At 43.6% G+C, this 25,102-nt stretch overlaps 1 protein-coding gene across 2 annotated transcripts in view; it reads right to left on the minus strand.

The window, feature by feature from the left end:
- Positions 1-24,383, minus strand: part of LOC126236841 (uncharacterized) — a 40,037-nt gene extending 15,654 nt beyond the window's left edge. The window contains exons 1-2 of one of the 2 annotated variants that reach the window (XM_049946443.1): positions 24,261-24,383; positions 1,225-2,098 (exon numbers count right to left, since the gene is read on the minus strand). In XM_049946443.1, coding sequence (XP_049802400.1) covers positions 1,225-2,073 — 849 coding nt within the window. In that variant the 5' untranslated portion in view covers positions 2,074-2,098; positions 24,261-24,383. The remainder of the gene's footprint in view (positions 1-1,224; positions 2,099-24,260) is intronic. The other variant, XM_049946444.1, reaches the window with a different exon arrangement.
- Positions 24,384-25,102: the final 719 nt, after the last annotated feature.

Consider the following 25,102-nt stretch of genomic DNA (forward strand, 5'->3'; position numbering starts at 1 on the left):
TCCACGCTGTCGCGGCATGCTACCAGTGTTAAAGACTGCGATGGAGCTCCGTATGCCACGGCAAACTGGCTGCCACTGACGGCGGCGGTGCACAAATGCTGCGCAGCTAGCGCCATTCGACGGCCAACACCGCGGTTCCAGGTGTGTCCGCTGTGCCGTGCGTGTGATCATTGCTTGTACAGCCCTCTCGTAGTGTCCGGAGCAAGTATGGTGGGTCTGACACACCGGTGTCAATGTGTTCTTTTTTCCATTTCCAGGAGTGTATATCACACCAAAACACACACACACACACACACACACACACACACACACACATACACAAACGCACACACAAATGCATACACGAACAGACCACAGATACTTCAATAGTTACACTCATAAGTTTGGCAATAACATTCGATCTTTGGTAAAAACATTTGACAATCGGCAACAGAAACCAAAACATTGCTTTAAAACAAGCGTTCAGTGCATAGTGTTGTGGAATGGGAAAAAACCGCAAATTGGCGTTCATAAGAAGAAGAACAACACCAGAAATGCAACAGGAGAGTAATATGTAGGAAATAGTCCACGCAACCTGTAAGTACAGTTCAAAACATTACTACTTAATAGGAAATACCAACCACCAGAACTGTTTATAACCTATAGGCACAATGACAAAAATGTAAATAAAATAGCTAACATATGTACATATTCCAGGCCACTGATGATGCCTTGCAGAAAATAAAGGCGAAACGCGTATGGCACTAAAATTGTGTTTTATTCAGTTGCTGTCAGACGGTCTATAAGTAAAAATTATTAATATACCGTAAAGTTAAGGAAAGTAAAAGGATGCACTCTGAGAGATCATAATGCATTAAGGAACGAATGAAATATATTCTGCATGAATGGAAGGACAGAAAACGAGATAAGAAATTAGAAGAAGAACATTGAAAGAATGGGGACGGAAAGAATAGTCGGATACGTCATAGACTATAGCCCTATAGAAAACAGAAATATAGGAACATAAGGAAAAGTTGGCTTTTTTGAAGACGGAACATGCTACAAGCCTATACTCCTTGGAGTGAAGAAGAAGAAGGAGAACAAGAACAAGAGGAAGAAGACCTGTAGATGTTACAGTACGTGAGAAGCTTTCATAACAGTGAACGATAATGCCGTGAGTTTCTGCAGTTTACCAACTCCGTAGACAGTTAAATATATAATTAGTAACGTGTACTTGTTCCTCACCTGGAAATCGTAGAACCGGACCTGCAAGCCGTCGCTATCTTCCCGGAACATCACGTTATTCTTGTGCAGGTCTCCATGCACCATGACCTTGAAGTCCACCTGGCACTGCTCCACCACATCCACTGCCTCTCCCACAAAATGCGTCGACAGTTTTTCCATCTTGTCTACGTATTTCTGAAACCACGTGTAATCTTCCAGGAAATCGAATGTACCGTCCACGTTCCTCTGATTTTTGTCTTGGAAAGTGTCCACCAGTCTTCTGGAGAAGATGAGTGACTGATGAAAGAGTTTCTCGTTGTACTGCTGGTCATGAAGTACTGTCGCCGAGGCGGCGTGCATGCGAGCCAGATTTCGCAGCACAGCTCTGCACTGGTCCACATCCAGGCTGACACCTTGAGCCACTTTGTGGAATCCCGAGACGTCCAGATCCTCGACCACCAAGAAGCTGGTAGGCTGCGACCCTTGGTGGTAGAACTTGGGAGCCAGTGGCCTCCAGCTTTCGCCCTCGATGGTCTCGAGCGCGGAGTCCATGGCGGGCAGGAAGCTACCGTAGGCGACCGTCTCCTTGGTGAACACACCGCTGTCCGCCAGTTCCTTGATGAAGCCACCCACTGTTGGCGAGCTCTTCACGATAACTGATGTCTCCCGCTCATGGGACTCTCCGAGAGAGTGCAATTGAGAGACTACTCTGTAAGTTTCACTTAGGAGTCCACCACCAACCTGGCCCATCGACTTTAGTTGGACACTTGATTCGTCGACTGTCGGGTCGCCACACTTAAGTGCGCTCACGATGAATGCTCTGTCCAGCCACGATGGAATGGCCTTTTGCTCATCTGGTACGGTTCCCATCACTGCTGCAATACGTCTGGGTTTCCTGCACAAAGAATATACTTTTTATAGGCACAGATAATTATATTGAGGATTTGCGACACAAAAGACCCATTACAGTGAAATGGCAGAATCTTTGACTTTCAAACGTGTGCCCTGGGTTCGAGCCCAGCCACTGTATAAATATTTAACAGGATTTATCACCAATAAAGGCTGAAGACTTCCCTTGTTCTTCCAAAAGCCTTGTCAGAGGATGCAGAGGAGTGGACAGAGTTTCAGGGCAATCTCTTGCAAAGGTGGGAGAATAAGCAGTAATCAACAACATGCGTTTGCAAGGAGGAAGGAAGATTAGATGTTCAAATGTTCAAATGTGTGTGAAATCTTATGGGACTTAACTGCTAATGTCGTCAGTCCATAAGCTTACACACTACTTAACCTAAATTATCCTAAGGACAAACATACACACCCATACCCGAGGGAGGACTCGAACCTCCGCCGGGAAGATTAGAGCTTAACCCCCTGTCGACAACGGGCTCATTAGAGACGGAGTACCAGCTCGGATTAGCAAAGGATGCGGAAGGAAACCGACCCCGCCCTGCCAATGCAGCCATCCTTCATTTGCCTTAAGTGGTTTAGGGAAACCATGGAAAATCTAAAAGTGGATAGCTCGATGTGGACTTGAACAGTTGTCGTCCCGAATACTAGTCCAGCATGCTAATTAACGTGCCGCTTCGCTTCGTGATAAAGATGAAAAAGGCAAGTAATGTGTATCCACAGAACTGGAAAAGTGTCTTCATGATCTCTCAACTGGCACAAGATTCTGGCAGCCGACTGCTAAGGGGAAAGATTATTTATTTAGTGTATGGTTTAAAGAATTACTCAGGGTGAAGAAAAATTCACGCACTAGGACTTCACAGCGCCATTTCTCACATACCAGCAATAAAAAAGGGCTATCACAAAATTTCGTCCTGCGCATATTTCCAGCAGTAAATGGACGTTAGAGATTGGCAATCTGGCAACACTGTAATCAGATGTACGTAACTACCTCCGACGGCGTATCACATTAGTGCTGTGCAATTGGTGCAGTGATATCGGTTGAGTTAGCATGTAGGAATTCTAGGGTTCGATTGTGGGTGGAGGCGTAGTGGTTTTATTTGCCAATTTCATTCTGCCATATAATACTGGAGTACACATCGCTTCTTAAGCCACACGAATCCAACTTTTATATAGTACATCTACATCTACATACATAATCCGCAATCCACCATACGGTGCTTGGCGGAGGGTACCTCGTACCACAACTAGCATCTTCTCTCCCTGTTCCACTCCAGATGAGAACGAGGAAAAATTGACTGCCTATATGCCTCTGTACGAGCCCTAATCTCTCTTATCTTATCCTTGTGGTCTTTCCGCGAAATATAAGTTGGCGACAGTAAAATTGTACTGCAGTCAGCCTCAAATGCTGGTTCTCTAAATGTCCTCAGTAGCGATTCACGAAAAGAACGCCTTCTTTCCTCCAGAGACTCCCACCCGAGTTCCTGAAGCATTTCCGTAACACTCGCGTGATGATCAAACCTACCAGTAACAAATCTAGCAGCCCGCTCCTGAATTGCTTCTATGTTCTCCCTCAATCCGACCTGATAAGGATCCCAAACGCCCGAGCAGTACTCAAGAATAGGTCGTATTAGCGTTTTATAAGCGGTCTCCTTTACAGGTGAACCACATCTTCCCAAAATTCTACCAATGAACCGAAGACTACTTTCCGCTTTCCCCACAACTGCCATTGCATGCTTGTCCCGCTTCATATCGCTCTGCAATGTTACGCCCAAATATTTAATCGACGTGACTGTATCAAGCGCTACACTACTAATGGAGTATTCAAACATTACGGGATTCTTTTTCCTATTCATCTGCATTAATTTACATTTATCTATATTTAGAGTTAGCTGCCACTCTTTACACCAATCACAAATCCTGTCCAAGGCATCTTGTATCCTCCTACAGTGTTCTGTAATGGTTAACATAACAAAAACGCGGTCAAGCAAATCAGAAACGGCTAAAAAAATGACCCGTCATAGGACAGAATAACTACAAAAACAATGAGGTGCTAAAGTTGACTGCTCAGTTAAGTAACTCAGCCTCTACTAGTCATTTGTGCTACATGCAGTACGTCCGCTCGGATGTAACACGTTATCAAACAGTGACAATAATAATTTTCAAATTAATGACTGCATGACGTTTACAAAAGAATACGTTGTCCTCAGAGCAGATCCCTGCACGTCAAAACATTGCAAGACCCGCTGGATCATACAGCTCTGGACTCTTCGCAACATGGCTGCAACCACAGATACACGATCAGCATGATCACCCCCTATCACTTCTACCACAGGTGTTAGTAGAGTAGAATACACATGCTTCTTCAAGTGTCCCCTCAGGTGGAAATCCGGAGGATTTAGGTAAGATGAACGCGGAGGCCGTACAACTGGACCTCATGGATGGAGCCATTTCCCTGGAAATATTCTGTGTAAATATCGTGACGCATTAATTCCAAAGCGTGGAGGTGCACCACCGTGTTGGAACCATAACCTCCGCCGAATATGAACTGGAGCATCTTCCAGTGCTTCAGGTAAATAATTTGGGAGGAATACATGATACCTTCGTGCAGTCAACCAGTCAGGCAACAAGTACAGGCCCAAACTCCTGTCTACCAAAATTCCGGCCCAGACGTTGATGCCAAAGCGAACCTGATATCCAAGGTCGCGGGAGACGTTCGGGTTAACGTCACGTTGTGCATACAACCCTGACGAGTGAACACTGCTTCATCCGACCCAATTACAGTGTTTATGAAGTCTTTGTTGGCTGCCCCTTGTTGTTGGAACTATTCATAGAACTGCCTCTCGTCAACGACCGTCTGTTGAGAGACGAGCAGCTGCTTTCCTACGCTGCATGTACTTCGCAGGGATCTTGGTGCATGACCTCCAGAATAACTTCCGCAGTAGTTGCAGTAGGAGGGTCCATGGACAACGTCTGTCACGCGAGGGCTGAAGGAGAGAACCACTCTCCCGAAGGTGAAGCTCCAGTCGACAGAACACATTTTTATCTACATGACGTCAACCAGGATATCTAGCAGATCTAGCAGCATATTCGCGAGCGGCAACGCCAGACGGGTTATCAGATGCAGCAAGGACCAGAAGCATATCCACATATTCATAATGTGTGTGTGCCATACATCTGCCACAATCTTTGAAAATGACACAAGAAGAAAATACAACATGTTTATGAACGTACATGAAGTCTATTACGGTCGCGTTACTCCGCTAGCAACTGTCTGGTGAACAGCGCAAACAGTATAAACACATCATTAGTCGCAGCGGTCTGCTCCACTTAACGCGCTTCACCTCTCTTACAGCATTTATTCTGTTTGATTCTTCCCGACACTGGTTGTGTATTGTGAAATGTTCGTTTTCGAATCACGCTGTTTCCCTCACGGTAATGGACGTGATGTTTCCACATTTCCATCGATAGTAATAATAATAATAATAATAACAATATTAACGCATGGAGATATTTACTAAGCAGTATGCGCTTATCAGACGCAATGTCCATGGGCATAGTTACTGGTTCCATGGTGATAATACGAACAATTGGTAATCGAGATTGGAAATTATTTGCAAAGCTCATTGCCAGCCCTCCTAGTGATTTAAGGCCCTAACGAAATGTAATGGACCTGAGCAAGAATAAAAATTGGTACTAACCGATGGGGCCATTGGGGGAGGGTACACAGAAAACCTGTTTGAAATCTAGCAGATGCAGTGGTGCGAAATAATTCGCGTCCACGATGTGCAAAAGGCTTATTTTAAAGCTGACAAATGAAAACGATTGGATTTTAATTTCTGTGTTCGAGTACGTAAGTGCAAATATTTTGTAGAAGACCCATTGTAATCTCTGTATGACGACTGAGGCGCGAGATACTGTACCTCGCTGACTACGCTTAGCAACAAATTCACCTCGACCCAGAACCGAACCATCGACCTCCTACATGCTAACCCGCAACGCTTTCCACTGCACCAACTGCACAGAATCAGGCAGTTACCATATAAGAAATTACAGGATTGCCAGATTGCCAATCTTAAACTTCCATTTACTGCCGGAAATATGCGCAGATGAAAGTCTGTAACAGACATTTTTGTGTTGCTAGAAGGTGAGCAATCGCACTGCAAAATCCGAGTGCGCCAATTTTTCTTCAACCTGCGTAATTTTGAGAACTGACAGTAACTATAAAATGTTGAGATAACTATATTCCATCCCAGCAGAGACTAGTCACTTGACTGCTTCAGGTTTTGCGCCTGCGAAGTCCGAGTACCTACAAATTTTGTTTTTGGCCAGTCGTACAAAATGTGGTCCAATTGTTGCTCCGATGTTAAGCAGCCACATTGACCATTATTCATCATTCCCAAAGTGTGTATAGAATTTTTGGTCACAGCATCGCCAGTTATCACATAGTTGAGGGAGCTCCATATTTTTCTTTGGTGGTTTTTTTCCGAGGATTGGATAACTCATCTGCCTTACATATTTTCTCATGACTATGGAAAGATGTCCTTTGATTTCCTCATTCTTCGCTTTCATCATTGCATTGTGGGACCAGCTGACCAGTTTTTACCCAGACTGGATCTCTATATTTTAGTCATGTGAGCGGAAAATTATTCAGTGGCTCGTAGATAGGAAAGACTCTAAGCTTCGAGCACTTGTTCAGAGAAAGAAATGCCTTTCACAGTAGCGAAGATGAACAAGTGCTCACAGCTCTTAACATATGCACTTTAGAGCCCATATTTATTGGAAATTTGTTTCTTGTTTTGCTCCATGCTACAGTTTCTCAAAATCTGGAAAGCAAAGAGCTTGCAGAATTTTGTTTTACAGTGTCAATGATGAAGTACCGAAGTACTTACAGCTCCTGTGGTACGTGTTTTAGGGCCCACGTTTACTAGAATGTTTTGCTTCCCTGCCGTATCCCTCAGCAGTGACCATCCCTCCTGCAACACTATTATTTAACTCAACAAAGTAACACGTTATTCAAGCTCTGTGCCAAAAATAACGTAATCAAGCTTTCTAGGGCACGGCACTCGCGCCTGATATGACGGCTACCACCCAAACCCTGTAACAACTGTGGTTGCCTGAACCTCAGTACGTAAGTGCAAAGACTCAATACTGCACCACAACACAAAATAATGCTGCATAGCATGCAAACTTCCTGTATGTCAAAGCATACAGTCTGACTCGAGGTCATACTTCTTCCGGACACAGGCTGTATAATATTTTATTTGTTCTGTAACGAACAAAAGAGTCTCGATCAACAGTTAAACAAAGATGCGACCTACACTTTTTTCCATAAAACAAGAATACTGACTTTTCCTACGACCAAGTCTGCTTTTCTGCATCTATGAGTACAATTCTAAACCGCAAGACAATTTATGAGATGCGGAGAAGGGTTGACTGCACCATGCAACAAAATAAAATATTTTCACTTCTACTGGGTTTAAAATATGTCCCTTATAGTAATTCATAGGCGCTGAATACAGAACTGCTGTCGGATTTGTTCTGGCACGTCAGGAAAAGATGTTATGTACGTGTAAAAGTTATCAAGAACAATGCTATTAACTAGGTTGAACTGCGAATGTGAAAAATTTTTGGAAAATTAACGTTCGTACTTTGGAATGAAAACACTAAACATTATAATTAAGAAGTGAATTATAAAATGTTTATTTACCTCTGAAATGATTTAGGGGGCCTTAGTTACACTAAGATTGACAAAGACGTGGTTTAAAAGTGAGATGGAATCTTTCACCGTGCTTGTCACTCACGGCCCCCATATTTCTCGTAAAGAAGGTGAGATGCGAATGCATCTTTAGTGACATTCAGCGCCCAAGGTGCTGGAAGGCTGTTAGCAAGTTGTCCACAATTTCTGCATAGTTGTCTACTCTGTGGTTGTGCACGACAAGCACAAATGTGTCCCAAACTCCTAGTTCTCGTTCCGTTAGCTCCAATCTGATTTGTGGATCTCGAATCAACTTCCGTGTTTCTGGTCCAGTGAAAACTCCTGCTTTGAATTTTGCGTCAGTTTTCAACTTTCCAAACATATCTTTTAGGTACTGAAAACCACTATTTGTTTCAGCCATTGCTGCAACAAACTGTTTCATAAGACCCAGTCTCATAATCTTCTTACGATCCACAAGAAGAACATGTTGAACGTTGCGTTGTCAGGTTACAGATAAATTTCTGGGTGGCCAATTTTTGACTATATAGTGACTCTTGTCAATGCGATTACTCCACAGGTAAAGAAAGCACATATGCTTTGTATACTCAGTCTGTATTCCTAGCAGAAGGGCAACGATCTTCAAATCACCGAATATATTCCAAGTGTTCTCAGAATACTTAATCAGCATCAAGAGAGTGTTCATTGTTTCGTAGGTTTCCTGAATTCCCACGTCATGAGAAATAGGAGTTGACGGTTTCTGGTTGCCATTGTGTAATAGTGCAGCTCTGAGACTACTTGAGCTGCACTCTTCTGTTGCGTATTTGTTATCTAGTTCCTTTATGAGTCCATCGAATTTCACGTGGCGATCTCGAAAATGCTTAATTGTACCACCTCTCTTGAGTAAGTTCCACTCCTTCAGTGTGGAACCCACAGTTCAGACTTTTCTTCCGATAGGGACAAATCGCGAAGCAGTTCATCCAGTTCCGCTTGGCTGATCAAATGTGGCTTTTTAATGTCATTGTCGGAATCATTCGTGCATTCCATAGCTCCGGCGTCACTGTCATTGCCTTCAGCATCACTTTCTTCGTTGTTAATTGCATCGGTACAAAGAGGAATTGATACCGGGTAATCCGTACGATTCGTCATAGGTTTTAGGGCAGACTGGCAATCTGGATACACCATTTTTGACTTGTTCTGTACCCGGATATGTTGGTCAAGCAGAAACAGCAATCCGAATAGTGGTCTTTCCGCTCCCGCCAAATCATGGGAACAACAAAAGGCGTTAGATTTCGCTTATCCTTTAAGCACTGGGTTATGCCGGGGTAATAGACGATGCAACAGACATGATGAACCCAGGATTTTGTTTGATCTACGATATCACATCCGAAGTAATGTTTGTAAGCTATATGTAGCTTTCTGATCATGTTCTTGCCCTAGTCGGACGTCGTTTACAGCAGTCCGGAAATTCACACAACTTCGCCTATTCATATTTCGGTTACTGATTCCCCATATACCAAATTACCGAATCGTCTTATACGAAATCACTTAAACGCAATTTACTGTGACTGTTGATTACTAAAACACAGAACCACACTAGTACGAACTATTCTCCAGTCACCTCTGAATCAGACTAATGGACAAACAGGAGAAACTGCACTGGAACTAATTTTATAAGACATGTTGAAACATGCCTGCATTCTGTAGCTTATGGACAAGTTGGAACTTGAGCGGACTAGTTAGAAGTTGTCCACGCCTGTCTTTTTATTTTTACTAGTGCACACTTATCTTTCCACAGACGCATAAAGCAGAGTAACCTTGAGAATACCCACACATATACACACTCACACAATCGTATGTCAAACACGACTCGTTGATGCAGCTACATATTAACCCATGTACATGCTTTTAATATCATATGACTTTCAGCTATAACTTTCAATCCAGACGTGCTGCAACATATCCGATTGCAAAATCGGAATCAACGCACTCTATTACATAACGCTCGCATTGTTTTTACACAGCAGCAAATTCATTGTTGCGGAGTGTCACTTGTCTTTTTCCTGTTCGAGCTGCGGATGGTTCGTGGGAAGACTAATTGCTGGTAAGCCTCTGTGAGGGCTCGAAGCTCTCTGCTTTTGTCTTCATGGTCTTTTCCCGAGACACATGTTAAAAGAAGCAACAGATTTGTTGACTCTTCTAGGAGCATACGCTCTCGGAAATTTAACAATTATTCACACTGTGATGGAGAACGCCTCTCTTTCAGCGCCTGGCAGTGATGCTGGATGATCATATCAGCGACGCTTCTGTGCTTACCAAATAAACGTGTAACGAAACACGCTATTGTTTGTGTCTTCTCTAATTCCTCTATGAATCGGACATGTCCGAAAAAACAGATACCATCTTTATATAGATAAGGCTTACCGGCTAACGATTTTCTTAGTGCGGATGCACTCACATTGCTCAAACTCTTACTGCAATCGGTAGACTGACTGCCGCGAGTAATGAGTATAGTGGGCAGGGGCACTACAAATGTAGTGTGTGGACAGTAAGTTGGAAATGTGAGTCTCACGGGGAGCGTGCCAGAGATAAGTCACTGCAACCGCACTATCCTTCGTGTCCTCGATGGCTCAGCCGGATAGAGTGTCTGCTATGTAAGCAGGAGATCCCGGGATCGAGTCCCGGTCGGGGCAGACATTTTCAACTGTCCCCGTTGATATTTATGAATCCCTGTAAGCAGTTAATGGTCTGAATTCCATTCTTCGAGAGCTGATAGATCACCAATGCTATCTGTTCTTTCGGACATGTCCGAAACACCAGACACCATCTTCAAGTAATAGCCGATATGTCCATCATTTGCACTGAGGATTGTCACACAGTGACCGAAGTCGGACTTTGAAATAAAGGATTTCAGTATTTACATCCGATGCTGCCATTTATCCAAAATATATTGACAATAATAGGGTCGTGGTGCACGCAGTTCCCAATGGAATTAGACATCAAGAATATCGCAGATAAGTTAGAATATCGGATTCAGATCTGGCGAGTTGTGGGGGACGGGGGGGGGGGGAGGGGGGGGGGGGGTTAATGAGCACATCAATTGGAACGCGCCACTGTGTTGTTGAAAAATGTGACTGCTGTCGTAAAACATGATCGTCATGAAGGGATGTATGATACTCCTTGGCCATCACGGTGCCTTGCAAGAGATGCGCTGGACCATGGATGCTCACATGAATGTTCCCCAGAGCATAATGGAGCCGGTGCCAGCTTGTCTCTGTCCAACATTACATGGGTTAAGGAGCTGTTCCCCTGGAAAACGACGGATTCGCTCCCTCCCGTCAACGTGATGAAAAAGGTACCGGGATGCATCAGACCATGAAACGCTCTGCCACGCACCAACATCCAGTGCCGATGGTCACGTACTCATTTCAGTCGTAGTTGCCGATGTCGTGGTATTAACATTGGCATATGAATGGGTATTCAGCTGCGGTGGCCCTTTGTTGCGAATGTTCGAACCATTGCGTGTTAGACACACTTTTACTCTGCCCAGCATTAAGGTCTGATGTTAGTGCCGCCACAGTTCGCCGCCTGTCCTGTTTCACCAGTCTGCCCAGCCTACGACGTCCAATATCTGCAATAAGGGATTTCTGCCCTACCCAACGACGTCTGGACGTGATTTCACCTTGGTTGCTCCTCGTGTTGAAGACTCTTATCACAGCACTCCTCGAATACCCGACAAGTCGTGCATTCTTCGAAATGCCCATACCACGTCTCCGTGCCATCACAATCAGCCCTGGCTCAAACACCATTCTACTCTCGGATAGCACGCTCACTGCCGACCGCGGTGGCCGAGCTGTTCTAGGCGCTTCGGTCTGGAACCGCGCGACTGCTACGGTCGCAGGTTCGAATCCTGCCTCGGGCATGGATGTGTGTGATGTCCTTAGGTTGGCTAGGTTTAAGTAGTTCTAAGTTCTAGGGGACTGATGACCTCAGATGTTAAGTCCCATAGTGCTCAGAGCCATTTCAACCATTTGAAGCACGCTCACTGATACTACATGCACAGTGTGTGTGTGTCTGATTAGCAGTCATCCCAAGCTAGTTGACACTGCTAACGCGTGGACGGGTTTATATCCGGTAACATGTCGTTAGTTATAATGTTCTGGCCGAGCAGTGTATAAATTAAAATACAACACTCTAAATATAACGGGATGACCGCAAGAAATTTTAACGTCAGGTACACATAACATATAAGGACACTTAATGCACAACGTCTAATAAAAGAAAATCACCTTCACACTGGGATAAAAATAGATATGGTAGTCTTATGCCAGAACAGCAAAAGAAAGGGAATGCTTACTCTACAGAATTTCCTAAATGAAACGACAATACCCTCAAGACCAAAAGAGTAAAAGTAGTACAGTACTCAAATTGATTCACAGTTTTCCATAAAAAAATAATAATAAAATTTTACAACACACACGCTCACTCACAGCCCCACCACCCATCCGCCCTCCACCGCAGCCCAACATTCCATTTTACTCTCACCCTCTACAGCTTCCATGATCCCTCAGTCATCCCTAAAGCATTCCAGAAGGACCACATGCAAGTATGCTACAGTTTAGGTAATGTGCGGTGAAATGTTTAGATGTGACCTATTGAGTGGAAAAATCGCTACTATATGATTCTAGTACATGCAAAGGAACAGATGAATACATGAAAAGTACATGCAAATGTATGTAAGTGTAAAAACACACAACAGTATATTTGTAAACAGTTAAGTAATTTAAATTAGCTGTTAAGAATCACTAAAGATTCCTAATTAAAATATGTACTATTTTGTTGCATATCATAGATCACTGAAGGTGCCTAGCATGAATAGGCGAAACATGTTTGGTACATACAAATTAAACATTCAGTTGCAAAAGATGGACTTTTTTCATTTGTATATAATAAAGCAGAAAAAATTATTACTGTGGAATATCCACCTGCGATTAACCCTTTGCAGCGCAGATTTTATGTTGGAGTAGAAAAAAAAAATTAAAATATTATTTTCGACTTGAAAATTCTCGGACTCAGTACTCATCCTGTTGGTGCTGACATCTAGTTATCTTGTTTACACATAAGATTGCAATGGTGCCTTGTGGAACCAATGGGCTTTCGTGGATATTGCAGAAATATCGAAAACTGAAATGGGTCCATTTGGACCCTGTGGGCTGGAAAGGGTTCAGTGAGAGCAAAAGTTCTTAATTACAGCCTCTCCTTCTGAACATAGAACCATGGGAGTGACTACATAAACGCAGCGAGAAATCTCCTGTTGAACGTGCTTATTTGTCTACATTCTATAATCATGAAATGGCATGTAACATCAACTGTAACGTCACACTTTCCGCATCTGGCGTAGTAATCTATGAGAAGCATTACGAAGAAAGCTGTATGAATATGAAAACTGGCCTTTTTTTGTAATAGACGTAATCTTGTAGATGGAACTACAGACACAAAGCTATTTTAAGCGTTAAAAATAAATTTGGATATTAGAGTACTTCCAGCGATGGTCACTGTTGTGCCGGGCTCAGAAACGAAATTTTTTACTACTCCTGCTTAAGATACCTGACCTGTCACCCCACGGCTCTTACACGCAGGCCATGAACGCGCCCGCTACACTTGCACCGCATCTGCTGGGTAAGACCTTCTCTCTCCGTTACGCTTAAGCATCAGTCATAGAAGTATTTAGTTTGACTTATAGTGTGTTGTAACAATTTTTGTATTAGCATTATATTGTTGCTTCAGTACTTATGCAGAACTGCGCGTTCACATTTCGGGATATCTACCAGTAACAGTGGTATTGCGTTAGAAGACGTTTTTCTTTCACGAACACCTATATCTTTCCGTACGATCTCCGATTTACCTTATTTTATCTTGGTGATCGTTTCTCCCTATGTAAGTCGGCGCCAACAAAATATTTTCGCATTTGGAGGAGAAAGTTGGTGATTGAAATTTCGTGAGAAGATCCCTCCGCAACGAAATACGCCTTTGTTTCAATGATGTCCATCCCAAATCCTGTACCATTTCAGTGACACTTGTAACACCGAAAATGCAGGATGCATGGCACCTGCTGACGATATATAATTTTTTTTAATTGTATGTAAATATCTATAATTTAAATGCTTCTTTTAATAAGTAACGACATTGCTTCACTGTATGTGTACATTTAGGTAGAAGTCTGTTGACGTTTCATTGTATATATCTGTGTTTTACTGTGAAACTTATAAGTTCTGGGAAAAAGCCAAAGGAATTGTTATTTGCATCGACTAGCAACGATAATAGCAGTGCTTGTGCGCTGTAAAATCTTTGGGTAGGGAGTTGTTCCGCAGAGCGCGCGGAGAGAGGAGACGGGTTCCAGCGCTTGTAGTGTGCGGAAGTGTGGTGTTAACGCTCTCGCAGTAGAGTGTACCATTTCGGCGGCATCATGTACACGCGTCGGCCAGATGTCTAGAGCAGGAGCATGGACAGTGGACGGGCGGAAGAGGCTGCATTAATTACGATTGCCCATTCCTATAATTAACCATGGCTCCACAATATGCTACCGTCTTCAACGACAGCAGCAGTTCCAGCAACACAGTTTCGTCTTCGGCTCCGAGTTTCGTCGTATGCACAGCACTGAAGTAAGACTGTTCATTAGTAGAAAGTATTAACGGCTAACCCAGCAGCACAACTGAATGTGATTTGATGGATATTATTTATTTAAATAACAATCAGTTAAACTCAGGGCGATTGTGTCCTCATTGCCCCCAGACATTGTTGCCAAGCGGGATCCTTGTTCCTTTTGTTTTCCTAATATGCTAACTGAGTGACATAAGAAATAAACTGAATACTTGCAGCCAGTTTATTAATGAATAATTTCTCTTTTAAGAATTTTAGCCCCAGTCTATTTCAATTAACTGTTGTACAACTGACGCTTCAGTATATGACTAAAGTAAAGCTTTTTCATTTTTCAAGCTTGAGAATCAATCACTGGAAAAAATCCAAATCTAATGAAATGCATAAATTAAGAGTGCAGAAGTTTTATTTATTTTACATATAGCTTGGAGCATATGGCTGTTTGGTTTGGTACGTATTCTAGTATTTAGTTCTGTTCAAGTCAGTTAAAAAAGCTCAGTTGTTCAGACAATAATATCAAATCCTATTTGCAAAATAACTAATGGCAAAGAAACAAAGTGCTTGCTTTTTTTTTCTAAATTTCTCTGATGGCGTTGTGCTGAGGTCACCGACAGTCATTGTTCACGTAACGAAGTTCAGTACTAACATATAGTTTAACTGCATATTTTCAAATCACTACTCGATTGCCTTTTTCAAAATAACCTAACAGTGACTTCTCAGATTTGTTTATCATTACATAGTCACTTAAAATTAGTAAAAAAACAAAAAAACCGTGACAACCTTTAGTTGCCACGTCAGTGTTTAATAATACATATTTTTCTTTCCCATCATCTTGTACAGGATTTTGGATGTAAATTGCCCTAGTGCGCTGGCGACTGTTAATTACTGCCTTTTCGTTCATAAGTGTAAGTTTTGGATTCATGATCAGTGGTACCCCTTTCTGTCCAGTGTTATTCGCGAGTGAATGCACAAAATAACTTTCATTTTCCAAATTATAGTCCTGTTCGGTTTAATTACTTTCATTTTCAATATACTTTCCATCAGAAGGGTCGGTTGTATACTTTCCTCCTACCTATCGGTGTCACTTCTTCGGGAAAGATAGCCTTATACAATTATAAAAAAGTCCATTAGGCATACACGCGATCCACGGTCATATTTTATATCGCAAGCAGGCTAGGCCGATTAGTAAGAGGGTGGTTACGCACTCTCTCCCATATTTCGTGGTAATTCAAAACGTGCTGCCTTCTTTAAACTTTTTCGATGTACTCCGTCAGTCCTATCTGGTGAGGACCCCACACTGCGCAGCATTATTCTAAAAGAGGAAGGACGAGAGTAGTGTAGGCAGTCTCCTTAGTAGATCTGTTACATTTTCTAAGTGTCCTGCCAATAAAACGTATTCTTTCGTTAGCCTTCCCCACAACATTTTTTATCTGTTCCTTCCAATTTAAGTTGTTCATCACTGTAATTTCTAGGTATTTAGTTGAATTTACGGTCTTTAATTCACTACGGCCTTAAATTCAGTATCTGCCGTAGAGTTGGTTAATAACTTCTGTTCCCTCATTCATCTCCTTTTCGTGAATTTCCGTCTCAAATAAAATACGTATACATGCAGACTGAATCGACAAACGGAAATTTGCAACAGTTCTCCTGTTCAACAGGTAGGTGCACTAACCACTACGCCACCCAGGCACAGTGGTTTCGCACAACTGCGCGGACTACCTTAGCACGCCTCCCTCCTCATCAAAATTCTCATTCACGCCTCAGCCCACTTGGTATCGTCCTTGAACTAGAAGTACAAATATATTGGAATGGCACCTCGGCAGTGAACGAAAAGGGAGGATGCTGCCTGGAACCTAGGCATAGGTGCTTTTAATCAAATGAAACGATTTTATTCCAGAGACCTTTTCAAGCCTCAAAAATGGCTCTGAGCACTATGCGACTTAACTTCTGAGGTCATCAGTCGCCTAGAACTTAGAACTAATTAAACTTAACTAACCTAAGGACATCACACACATCCCTGCCCGAGGCAGGATTCGAACCTGCGACCGTAGCGGTCGCTCGGTTCCAGACTGTAGCGCCCAGAACCGCACGGCCACGCCCAGAACCGCACGGCCACTCCGGCCGGCTTCAAGTCTCAATAAAAGAAGAAATGAAAATTTGTACCAAGTCCGGAATTCGAACCCAGGTTTTCTGCTCACTAGGCAGATGCGCTAACCACTAGGTCACGTGCAGTTGGGCATCATTACTGCGCCAGGGTGGCGTAGCGGTTGGTGCATCTGCCTAATAGTGAGTAGTAGACCGGATTTCGAATCCTGACCTTGGTACAAATTTTTATTCGTCCCTTCTAGTCTGCACATGCACGTTGTTTCAGAAGTGACAGTCAATAATTCACGCATGTAAAGTACAGGCCAAAAGTAGCTAAAAAGGTCCTGTGTCCACAAATCAACCGTAGCGTGGAATCGCATTAATTCGAGGTGAGAACTAACGCCCCCGGATTCTGCAGTATTCACGTTGGCATCTCAAAATTTTCAATCGACAATTTTTTTGTTTACTCATGCGCAACTACTTCCCTTTTCCCCCTCCGTGCACTGTGCCGTATCGGCATCACAATCAATTACAAACGTGAAGGCACCATGGACAGAGGTTACATCAGTGAAGAGTATGTTGACATGCACTTCTTGTATGATAAAGCGAATAACAGTGCCCTTGAGTCTCCATCATTGCATGGAGAAGCTTTTCCTCTCCGCCGGCTGCCCTTGAGGCGCACATTTAGCTGGTTACATCAGCGCCTTAAAGAAACCAAGAATTTCGCACACCATGTACGAGAAGGTCGACCCCCATCCATAGCAGCCGGTGCTGAGGAAAGTATGTTACGCATTGTACACGAACGTCCGAGTATTTCAACAAGGAGGATTTCTACCCAAGAGCGTCTCCTGAGTCATAGCAGTGTGTAGCGGATTTTACATCGGTAAGTCCTCTATCCATATCATCTCCAGCGAGCGCAAGCCTCAAAAACGAGGAATTCCCGCCAAGACAGAATTTCTCCCAATGGATGCAGTAACAGTGTACCCAGAATCCCCTGTTTGTAAGCAGTATTGTGTTCACGGATGAGGCTGGATTTACCCATGACGGTATTTATAACTACCATAACTGTCAGATTTGGGCCGATGTCAATCCTAACGCAATACAAGTATCACGACATCAGAAACGTTATTCGTTGAACCTCTGGGCAGGACTGCTCGGAGAACACATAATTGGATATACTTGCTACCACAGAGACTAACCGCACAACAGTACATTCGGTTTCTGCGGACTGTACTTCCAGATGTACATGACGATGTTTCACTGAACCGACCCCTGAACATGTCGTTCATGCATGACGGTTCTGCAGCACATTCTCTTTTACGGGAGCGCCGGCGTCTAGCTCGGACGTATGCTCAACATGGGATAGATAGAGGAGGGCCTGACCCATAGCCTCCAACGTCTTTGGATTTAAATCCCAGGGTGTTCTGTATGTGGGGTCATGTCAAAAGTCTGGTCTACGCTACCGAGGTCAACTCTCTTGAGGAATTACGTTTGCGGATTGAAGCAGCCTTCCAGCATTTACTGAATTCCCAAGGACTGTCTGAGAGAAGTCGCAACTCAGTTAAGAGACGAGTTCAATGTGGCATTCAGACGCATGGACAAGATTTCGAACACCTATTTTAACGTTCAGATATTCCAAGTATTCGTAGACACCGACGAACCGCAACGGAAAATGTGTTGTATCTGGACAACAGTTCATTTGTGAACACATGTTTATTGCAGCTTTTTAGCTACTTTTGGCTTGTACTTTCCATGTGTCAATTGAACTCCCTGTATACGTCACAGATGTTTGAGACTTGAAAACGTCTCAAGAACCATACAGTTTCATTTGATCAAAGAAAATAGCTTCCTTTTAATGATCTGAAATCTCCAATCGGTAGACTTCACCTGTAATTAGGTTACTCTGTCCCTATTCTCGCGTACCATAAATTTGGTGTATCTTTTACCTGTGCAATATTGTGTGCAAAGACATTTGCTAGTCTCGGTTTACTATGGAAGATGGAGACTTCCTTGCTGCTCCATGCCAACCGACCGACTGGTCACACACCGCCCAGCCGGAAACTACATCCGCCACACCAAAGATAGTACAGCAGTACTAGTATCGATACACGCTGCTGCTGCCACTCATGGAGAGGACAGCAATATTATCGCGATAACTGCAGAAGAAATAAAACCATAATACGGCAACTATAGTTTAACCCAAGACAAGCAGGACTCGAGCCAGCCACGGCTCATGTCTTTTACTGAAATCTCCCCTTAATTGGGATTGGTGGAATCTTTCATGCTCATTTTCCTTATAATTCTTGAAATTATTATTATTGGTGTTAAACTCCAGGTTTTGTTTGAAAAATCATTCTGCTTCCGATACCAACCTGTCAGCGTTATAATGACTGATAACTTGTTTTTAACCTTCTCATATGTACACGCCCATATATATTCTTAACTGAAGTTTTATGCATTATATTTGTTTTAGTTTTTATGGGCTAAACTGGAAGCATATTTTCCTTGCTCACCGAATATCTAGTCAATGTTAGTTTTGCGCGTTTCATAGCACTTTGACCTGGTTATTGAACACACATACGTTCATCATTTCCGCCAGTTTATTGCAGTCATGCGGTTTCTTAAAATTATTGTTTTTTAAGCCTTGTTTGTGTTAGATCCGTCTCAAGTGGAGTGATTTCCGAGACCACTGGCCATCATTCGGAATACAGCCTTTCCTCTTAGCACTTACATTAATGAACATCCTTCTGGGTTGCTTTTCCCATAGTTTCATGCCGGCCGGTGTGGCCGTGCGGTTCTAGGCGCTTCAGTCTGGAACCGCGTGACCGCTACGGTCGCAGGTTCGAATCCTGCCTCGGGCATGGATGTGTGTGATGACCTTAGGTTAGTTAGGTTTACGTAGTTCTAAGTTCTAGGGGACTGATGACCACAGATGTTAAGTCCCATAGTGCTCAGAGCCGAGCCCATAGTTTCATTGGAGGTCGCACTGTGTGTTCCGAGTGTATGAATCTCGTTTGCTTTGAATGCATCTGATCATGGGTATGAGTTCACTTCCCCATTCCTTTAGAATACGTATGTTGTACTAAGTGTAATCTGTGTATGTCGATTATTGGCACAGGTGCCAAATTTGCGTAATAGATTTTAAGCGCTTATCACATCCAAGAGAGAACTATTATTTCCCAAAATACCAACATAAAGAAACAAATAACTGTATTTCTGTAGCTCACGTAATTAATAAGGGCTAATGATATAATACATTTGCATTATAGAGAGTTCAGTCGATGATCATTAGCCTCAAAGCTCTACCAAATCCAGGACTTGTCACTTTTGTATTTGTAGCACATCATGGGAAAATTAATTATATTCAGTTATCTGTTCTGGCTTAGCAATATTGTGATACTGCTGGTCTCCACATGGTTCCTAGTTACCTGCTCCCTTCGTGCAAGCGTTTTCTGTTTCGCGATCGTTTTCCATTATTACGGACTGGATTCATTACACCGTTGCCCTACAGAAGACAGCAGGTCTTTCTTGTTCTTCTATCACTTTTCTTTTAACAAACATCGAAACTCAAGCCTCTTTTCACCCTGTGATTCTCCCACGTTTATGAAACAGTACAAAGAGGAAGAGTGAGAGAGACTTAAAGTGTTTCTTCTTGTTTTTTGTTCGCAACGTATCACTACATTATAATTCTGAAATAACATGAGGAGCGTACTTGTAATTTTTTATCACTGTTGGGTATGTCATTGTCTCAGTGTAAGACTTAAAAATATTAGAAGTGTATCAGATATTTTCTATCATTGTTTATCATTCATCATTATCGTTGTTTACTTCCTTTGTACAGGAACACATGACACAAACTGCACTGATTAGTCTATGTGCATGCTCGAAAAATTTATTTGTGCAAGATCATTTGCTATTTTCATGAACTACTTATTTTTCAGAAAATCTCAGACTGATTATTTGAATCTGTTGTTGATTGGAGGGAGCCAACCCACGGAGTTTGGAGGAAGCCGAAAGGCACGTGTTTAAGCTCACGCAGGCTGGCGTGAGGTCTGGAACAGGACAAGGAATTCAGACTTCCGAAAAAAGATGGTACTTGGTGGAATACTTAACTTTAATCCATCAATGTTGAACGTAGCTCTTGTCTGTACATTCTTCACAATATCAATAGCAACTGATAATGGCGACACGCGGCCGATTTAAAGGCTACCACCTAGCAAGTGTGGTGTCTGGCGGTGACACCACAGAATCTACAGTGACCTGGGGCAAGATGTGTCATTTTTTTTTCTCAAATCCATTGTGACTGTATGTCAGTTTAAATTTCGCAGAAGTGAGTTATCTATGAAAACACTATGGTCAGCCTCTTCTAACTATACCACACATTGAAACTGACCCCTTTTTATTTTTCTTCTATATTGTACACTCCTGGAAATTGAAATAAGAACACCGTGAATTCATTGTCCCAGGAAGGGGAAAATTTATTGACACATTCCTGGGGTCAGATACATCACATGATCACACTGACAGAACCACAGGCACATAGACACAGGCAACAGAGCATGCACAATGTCGGCACTAGTACAGTGTATATCCACCTTTCGCAGCAATGCAGGCTGCTATTCTCCCATGGAGACGATCGTAGAGATGCTGGATGTAGTCCTGTGGAACGGCTTGCCATGCCATTTCCACCTGGCGCCTCAGTTGGACCAGCGTTCGTGCTGGACGTGCAGACCGCGTGAGACGACGCTTCATCCAGTCCCAAACATGCTCAATGGGGGACAGATCCGGAGATCTTGCTGGCCAGGGTAGTTGACTTACACCTTCTAGAGCACGTTGGGTGGCACGGGATACATGCGGACGTGCATTGTCCTGTTGGAACAGCAAGTTCCCTTGCCGGTCTAGGAATGGTAGAACGATGGGTTCGTTGACGGTTTGGATGTACCGTGCACTATTCAGTGTCCCCTCGACGATCACCAGTGGTGTACGGCCAGTGTAGGAGATCGCTTCCCACACCATGATGCTGGGTGTTGGCCCTGTGTGCCTCGGTCGTATGCAGTCCTGATTGTGGCGCTCACCTGCACGGCGCCAAACACGCATACGACCATCATTGGCACCAAGGCAGAAGCGACTCTCATCGCTGAAGACGACACGTCTCCATTCGTCCCTCCATTCACGCCTGTCGCGACACCACTGGAGGCGGGCTGCACGATGTTGGGGCGTGAGCGGAAGACGACCTAACGGTGTGCGGGACCGTAGCCCAGCTTCATGGAGACGGTTGCGAATGGTCCTCGCCGATACCCCAGGAGCAACAGTGTCCCTAATTTGCTGGGAAGTGGCGGTGCGGTCCCCTACGGCACTGCGTAGGATCCTACGGTCTTGGCGTGCATCCGTGCGTCGCTGCGGTCCGGTCCCAGGTCGACGGGCACGTGCACCTTCCGCCGACCACTGGCGACAACATCGATGTACTGTGGAGACCTCACGCCCCACGTGTTGAGCAATTCGGCGGTACGTCCACCCGGCCTCCCGCATGCCCACTATACGCCCTCGCTCAAAGTCCGTCAACTGCACATACGGTTCACGTCCACGCTGTCGCGGCATGCTACCAGTGTTAAAGACTGCGATGGAGCTCCGTATGCCACGGCAAACTGGCTGACACTGACGGCGGCGGTGCGCAAATGCTGCGCAGCTAGCGCCATTCGACGGCCAACACCGCGGTTCCTGGTGTGTCCGCTGTGCCGTGCGTGTGATCATTGCTTGTACAGCCCTCTCGCAGTGTCCGGAGCAATTATGGTGGGTCTGACACACCGGTGTCAATGTGTTCTTTTTTCCATTTCCAGGAGTGTATTTCGCGATAATGGTTGTATTTAGTATTGCATACTTTTATTTAATTCTGATTGTTCTTCTTGTTGCATTTCTAAAGGGAGATATTATGTTCACCCTTCATGATTCATTTTCGTTGCTTGCGACAGGTTTTCGGAGAAATATTTCTGTCTGCCTTTCTGTTACAAAGACTCAAATTACACATTTCTTCTGCAGAGGCAAATGGGTGATGCAACGTGGGTGTAACTCCCGTTTCATCAATGCCTCAGCAGCCTGATCAGTAGACATGTCCTTTCAGAGGACGGGCTTCCCAGTGTTAGTAAAATAACGGGTACATATTTGGCATCCAACATGCATGTCGCTTGGGAAAGCTACCTTGGTGACGCGCTTGCCCTTCGTGAATGTCGGAGAATTTTCAGACAGTGTGTCACAGTAATTTCCTTTTTACCGCACCTTATCTTTTTCCAGTGGCCGGGGAGGAAAAGATTCTCTAAGAATATACTCATACTACCAACTCTGAAGTAGACCAAAGTGTTGGCAACTATGACAGAGATCAGAAATGAATTTTTTACTACTACAGCTAAAGATACCTTATATGTCTCCTGACAGTCACTTGACTCACTGTACACACACGCAGATCACGAACACGGTCACAACACTGTCACATTTTGGCAGCTACCTATAGGAGGATCTGCACTTGGTAGCAGCGCACATACTCTGGTTCACAGTCTGAAAACTTATGTGACAGGATTCTACGTCCAACTAAATGAAAAGTCAAACAGTTGACTTATAGTTTCAAGTCACTGATTTCCTATGATGACAACTATGTCTCAAGCTGCTTAAATGTTTCTAACAGGCAAGGGAAACGTGCGTTTGCGATCATGAAAAATAACATTAACTGTTACGTTTTCTACTACTCTTTACGCAAGTGATTATTAAAAATCCTATAGCAGTTTACTGACAGTCATCTAAGCAGTTCTGAAGTATATTAAAGTTACACGAAATATTAATTACCTTCCCAAAACATACAGTGGCAATAAATTCACATATACTTAAAGCGTTTTACTCGAATTCAGACACTGCTTACAACCCGTAGATGTCTTCACACTGTGTTGCTTAAGGAACATTTTATTGCAATAACGGTTTCTAGTGAAACTAATTATCACAATATAATCAGAACAGTATATAGCAAGACGTTAATAGCTTTTGAAGAGGATTTCTGTTTATGGTTCAAATGGCTCTGAGCACTATGGGACAACTTCTGAGGTCATCAGTCCCCTAGAACTTAGAACTACTTAAACCTAACTAACTTAAGGACATCACACACATCGATGCCCGAGGCAGGATTCGAACCTGCGACCGTAGCGGTCACGCGGTTCCAGACTGTAGCGCCTAGAACCGCTCGGTCACCCCGGTCACTCATTGCCTGGCGCAAATGAAAGTTTGTTAAAAATTGACAAATTGTCAGCAGGAAATATGATATCGTTGTGTTTGCATATTAATTTATTACGTCCCGATCGCTTAAATGCATATAAAATAATTACATAACCGGTTGCGGCAAATAGCTTCCATCTTCCAATGTGATAAGATCCACTACACGTACTATGTAACTCATATGGTTTGGGGAGTTCATTTACATACATTGTCTAAAGGTAAAATGGCAAAAAAAGTACAGTTTGTTTGCTCGCATTTTAATTTGTGTGCGTTGATTAAGAAGGCGTGCTACAACTCCGATTATATGTAGAAACAGCAAAAGAACACAGTGACATTAGCAGTGAAATGTTTCAGCAAGAGATGGATATTAACAATAAAACAATATTACATATCTCTCGATTTCTGTTTCAGCCATAGCTACTGAAAATAGCTTCACTCGACAAGCAGTAAGAATAGAGCTTACGTCTACTGCGGTTTCCTCCCCTCGGAGATTAGCAAGGCGTCCGTGCGTACTTCGGAATACTGCGACTGAACGTGGGGCTGCCACGCTGCTCCCTGTGCGTGCACTAGACATCGACTGCGCACGCGCCCCAGGCTGTTGAGCATGTCCCCTGTTTATATACTGCGAGGGGAGGTGACAATTCAATGTGCGCGTTTCCGAGAACGACGGTACAAAGATATCTCTTTCCCATGCGGTTGGGTCCCAGCCCACGACCGGTTCCATAATTACAGCTCACTCACCGTCACAGGTTACACAACAGCAAACATGGCCTGTGTAGCAGAGACGTCAGCAGCAGATTGGTATGAAGTACGCTGGTACAACGAAGCACACAGCAAGTAACAATGATATCGCGCGGTTCGTCAGTCTACAGATAAGAGTGAGAATAGCAGAGACTGGTGACCAGGGAAATGCTTTACGGCTATTTATTTACCCGCCGCTTGCGCGAAATACCAGTAAGACACGCTCCACTTCAACATGAAGAAACACAGCGCCACGAAAGCATTACCTCCGTAATCCACACTAGCCCAGCAATCAGAGGATTAAAACAGATAGGCTAAACATCGTGGTGATCAAGTTGTGTTTAGGACATAAGTATCAGTCTTTTCCTAGGTATTAGATACCCAGGAGTTGTGGTCGGGATACGCCGATTCGACTAGAGGTCGGGCACTGGCTCAGAATGTCGTTTACTTGATCCGTTTCATAGAGAGCCATTGAGGATTGCAAATATCTCTGAAGTGCTCCAAAGTCTAGCTCTACAACTATCGACAAAACTCCAAACGACGGAAGGCGTCCGAAGCGGAGCA

Source organism: Schistocerca nitens, chromosome 2, assembly GCF_023898315.1.
Source record: "Schistocerca nitens isolate TAMUIC-IGC-003100 chromosome 2, iqSchNite1.1, whole genome shotgun sequence".
In the NCBI taxonomy this organism is placed as follows: Eukaryota; Metazoa; Arthropoda; class Insecta; order Orthoptera; family Acrididae; genus Schistocerca; species Schistocerca nitens.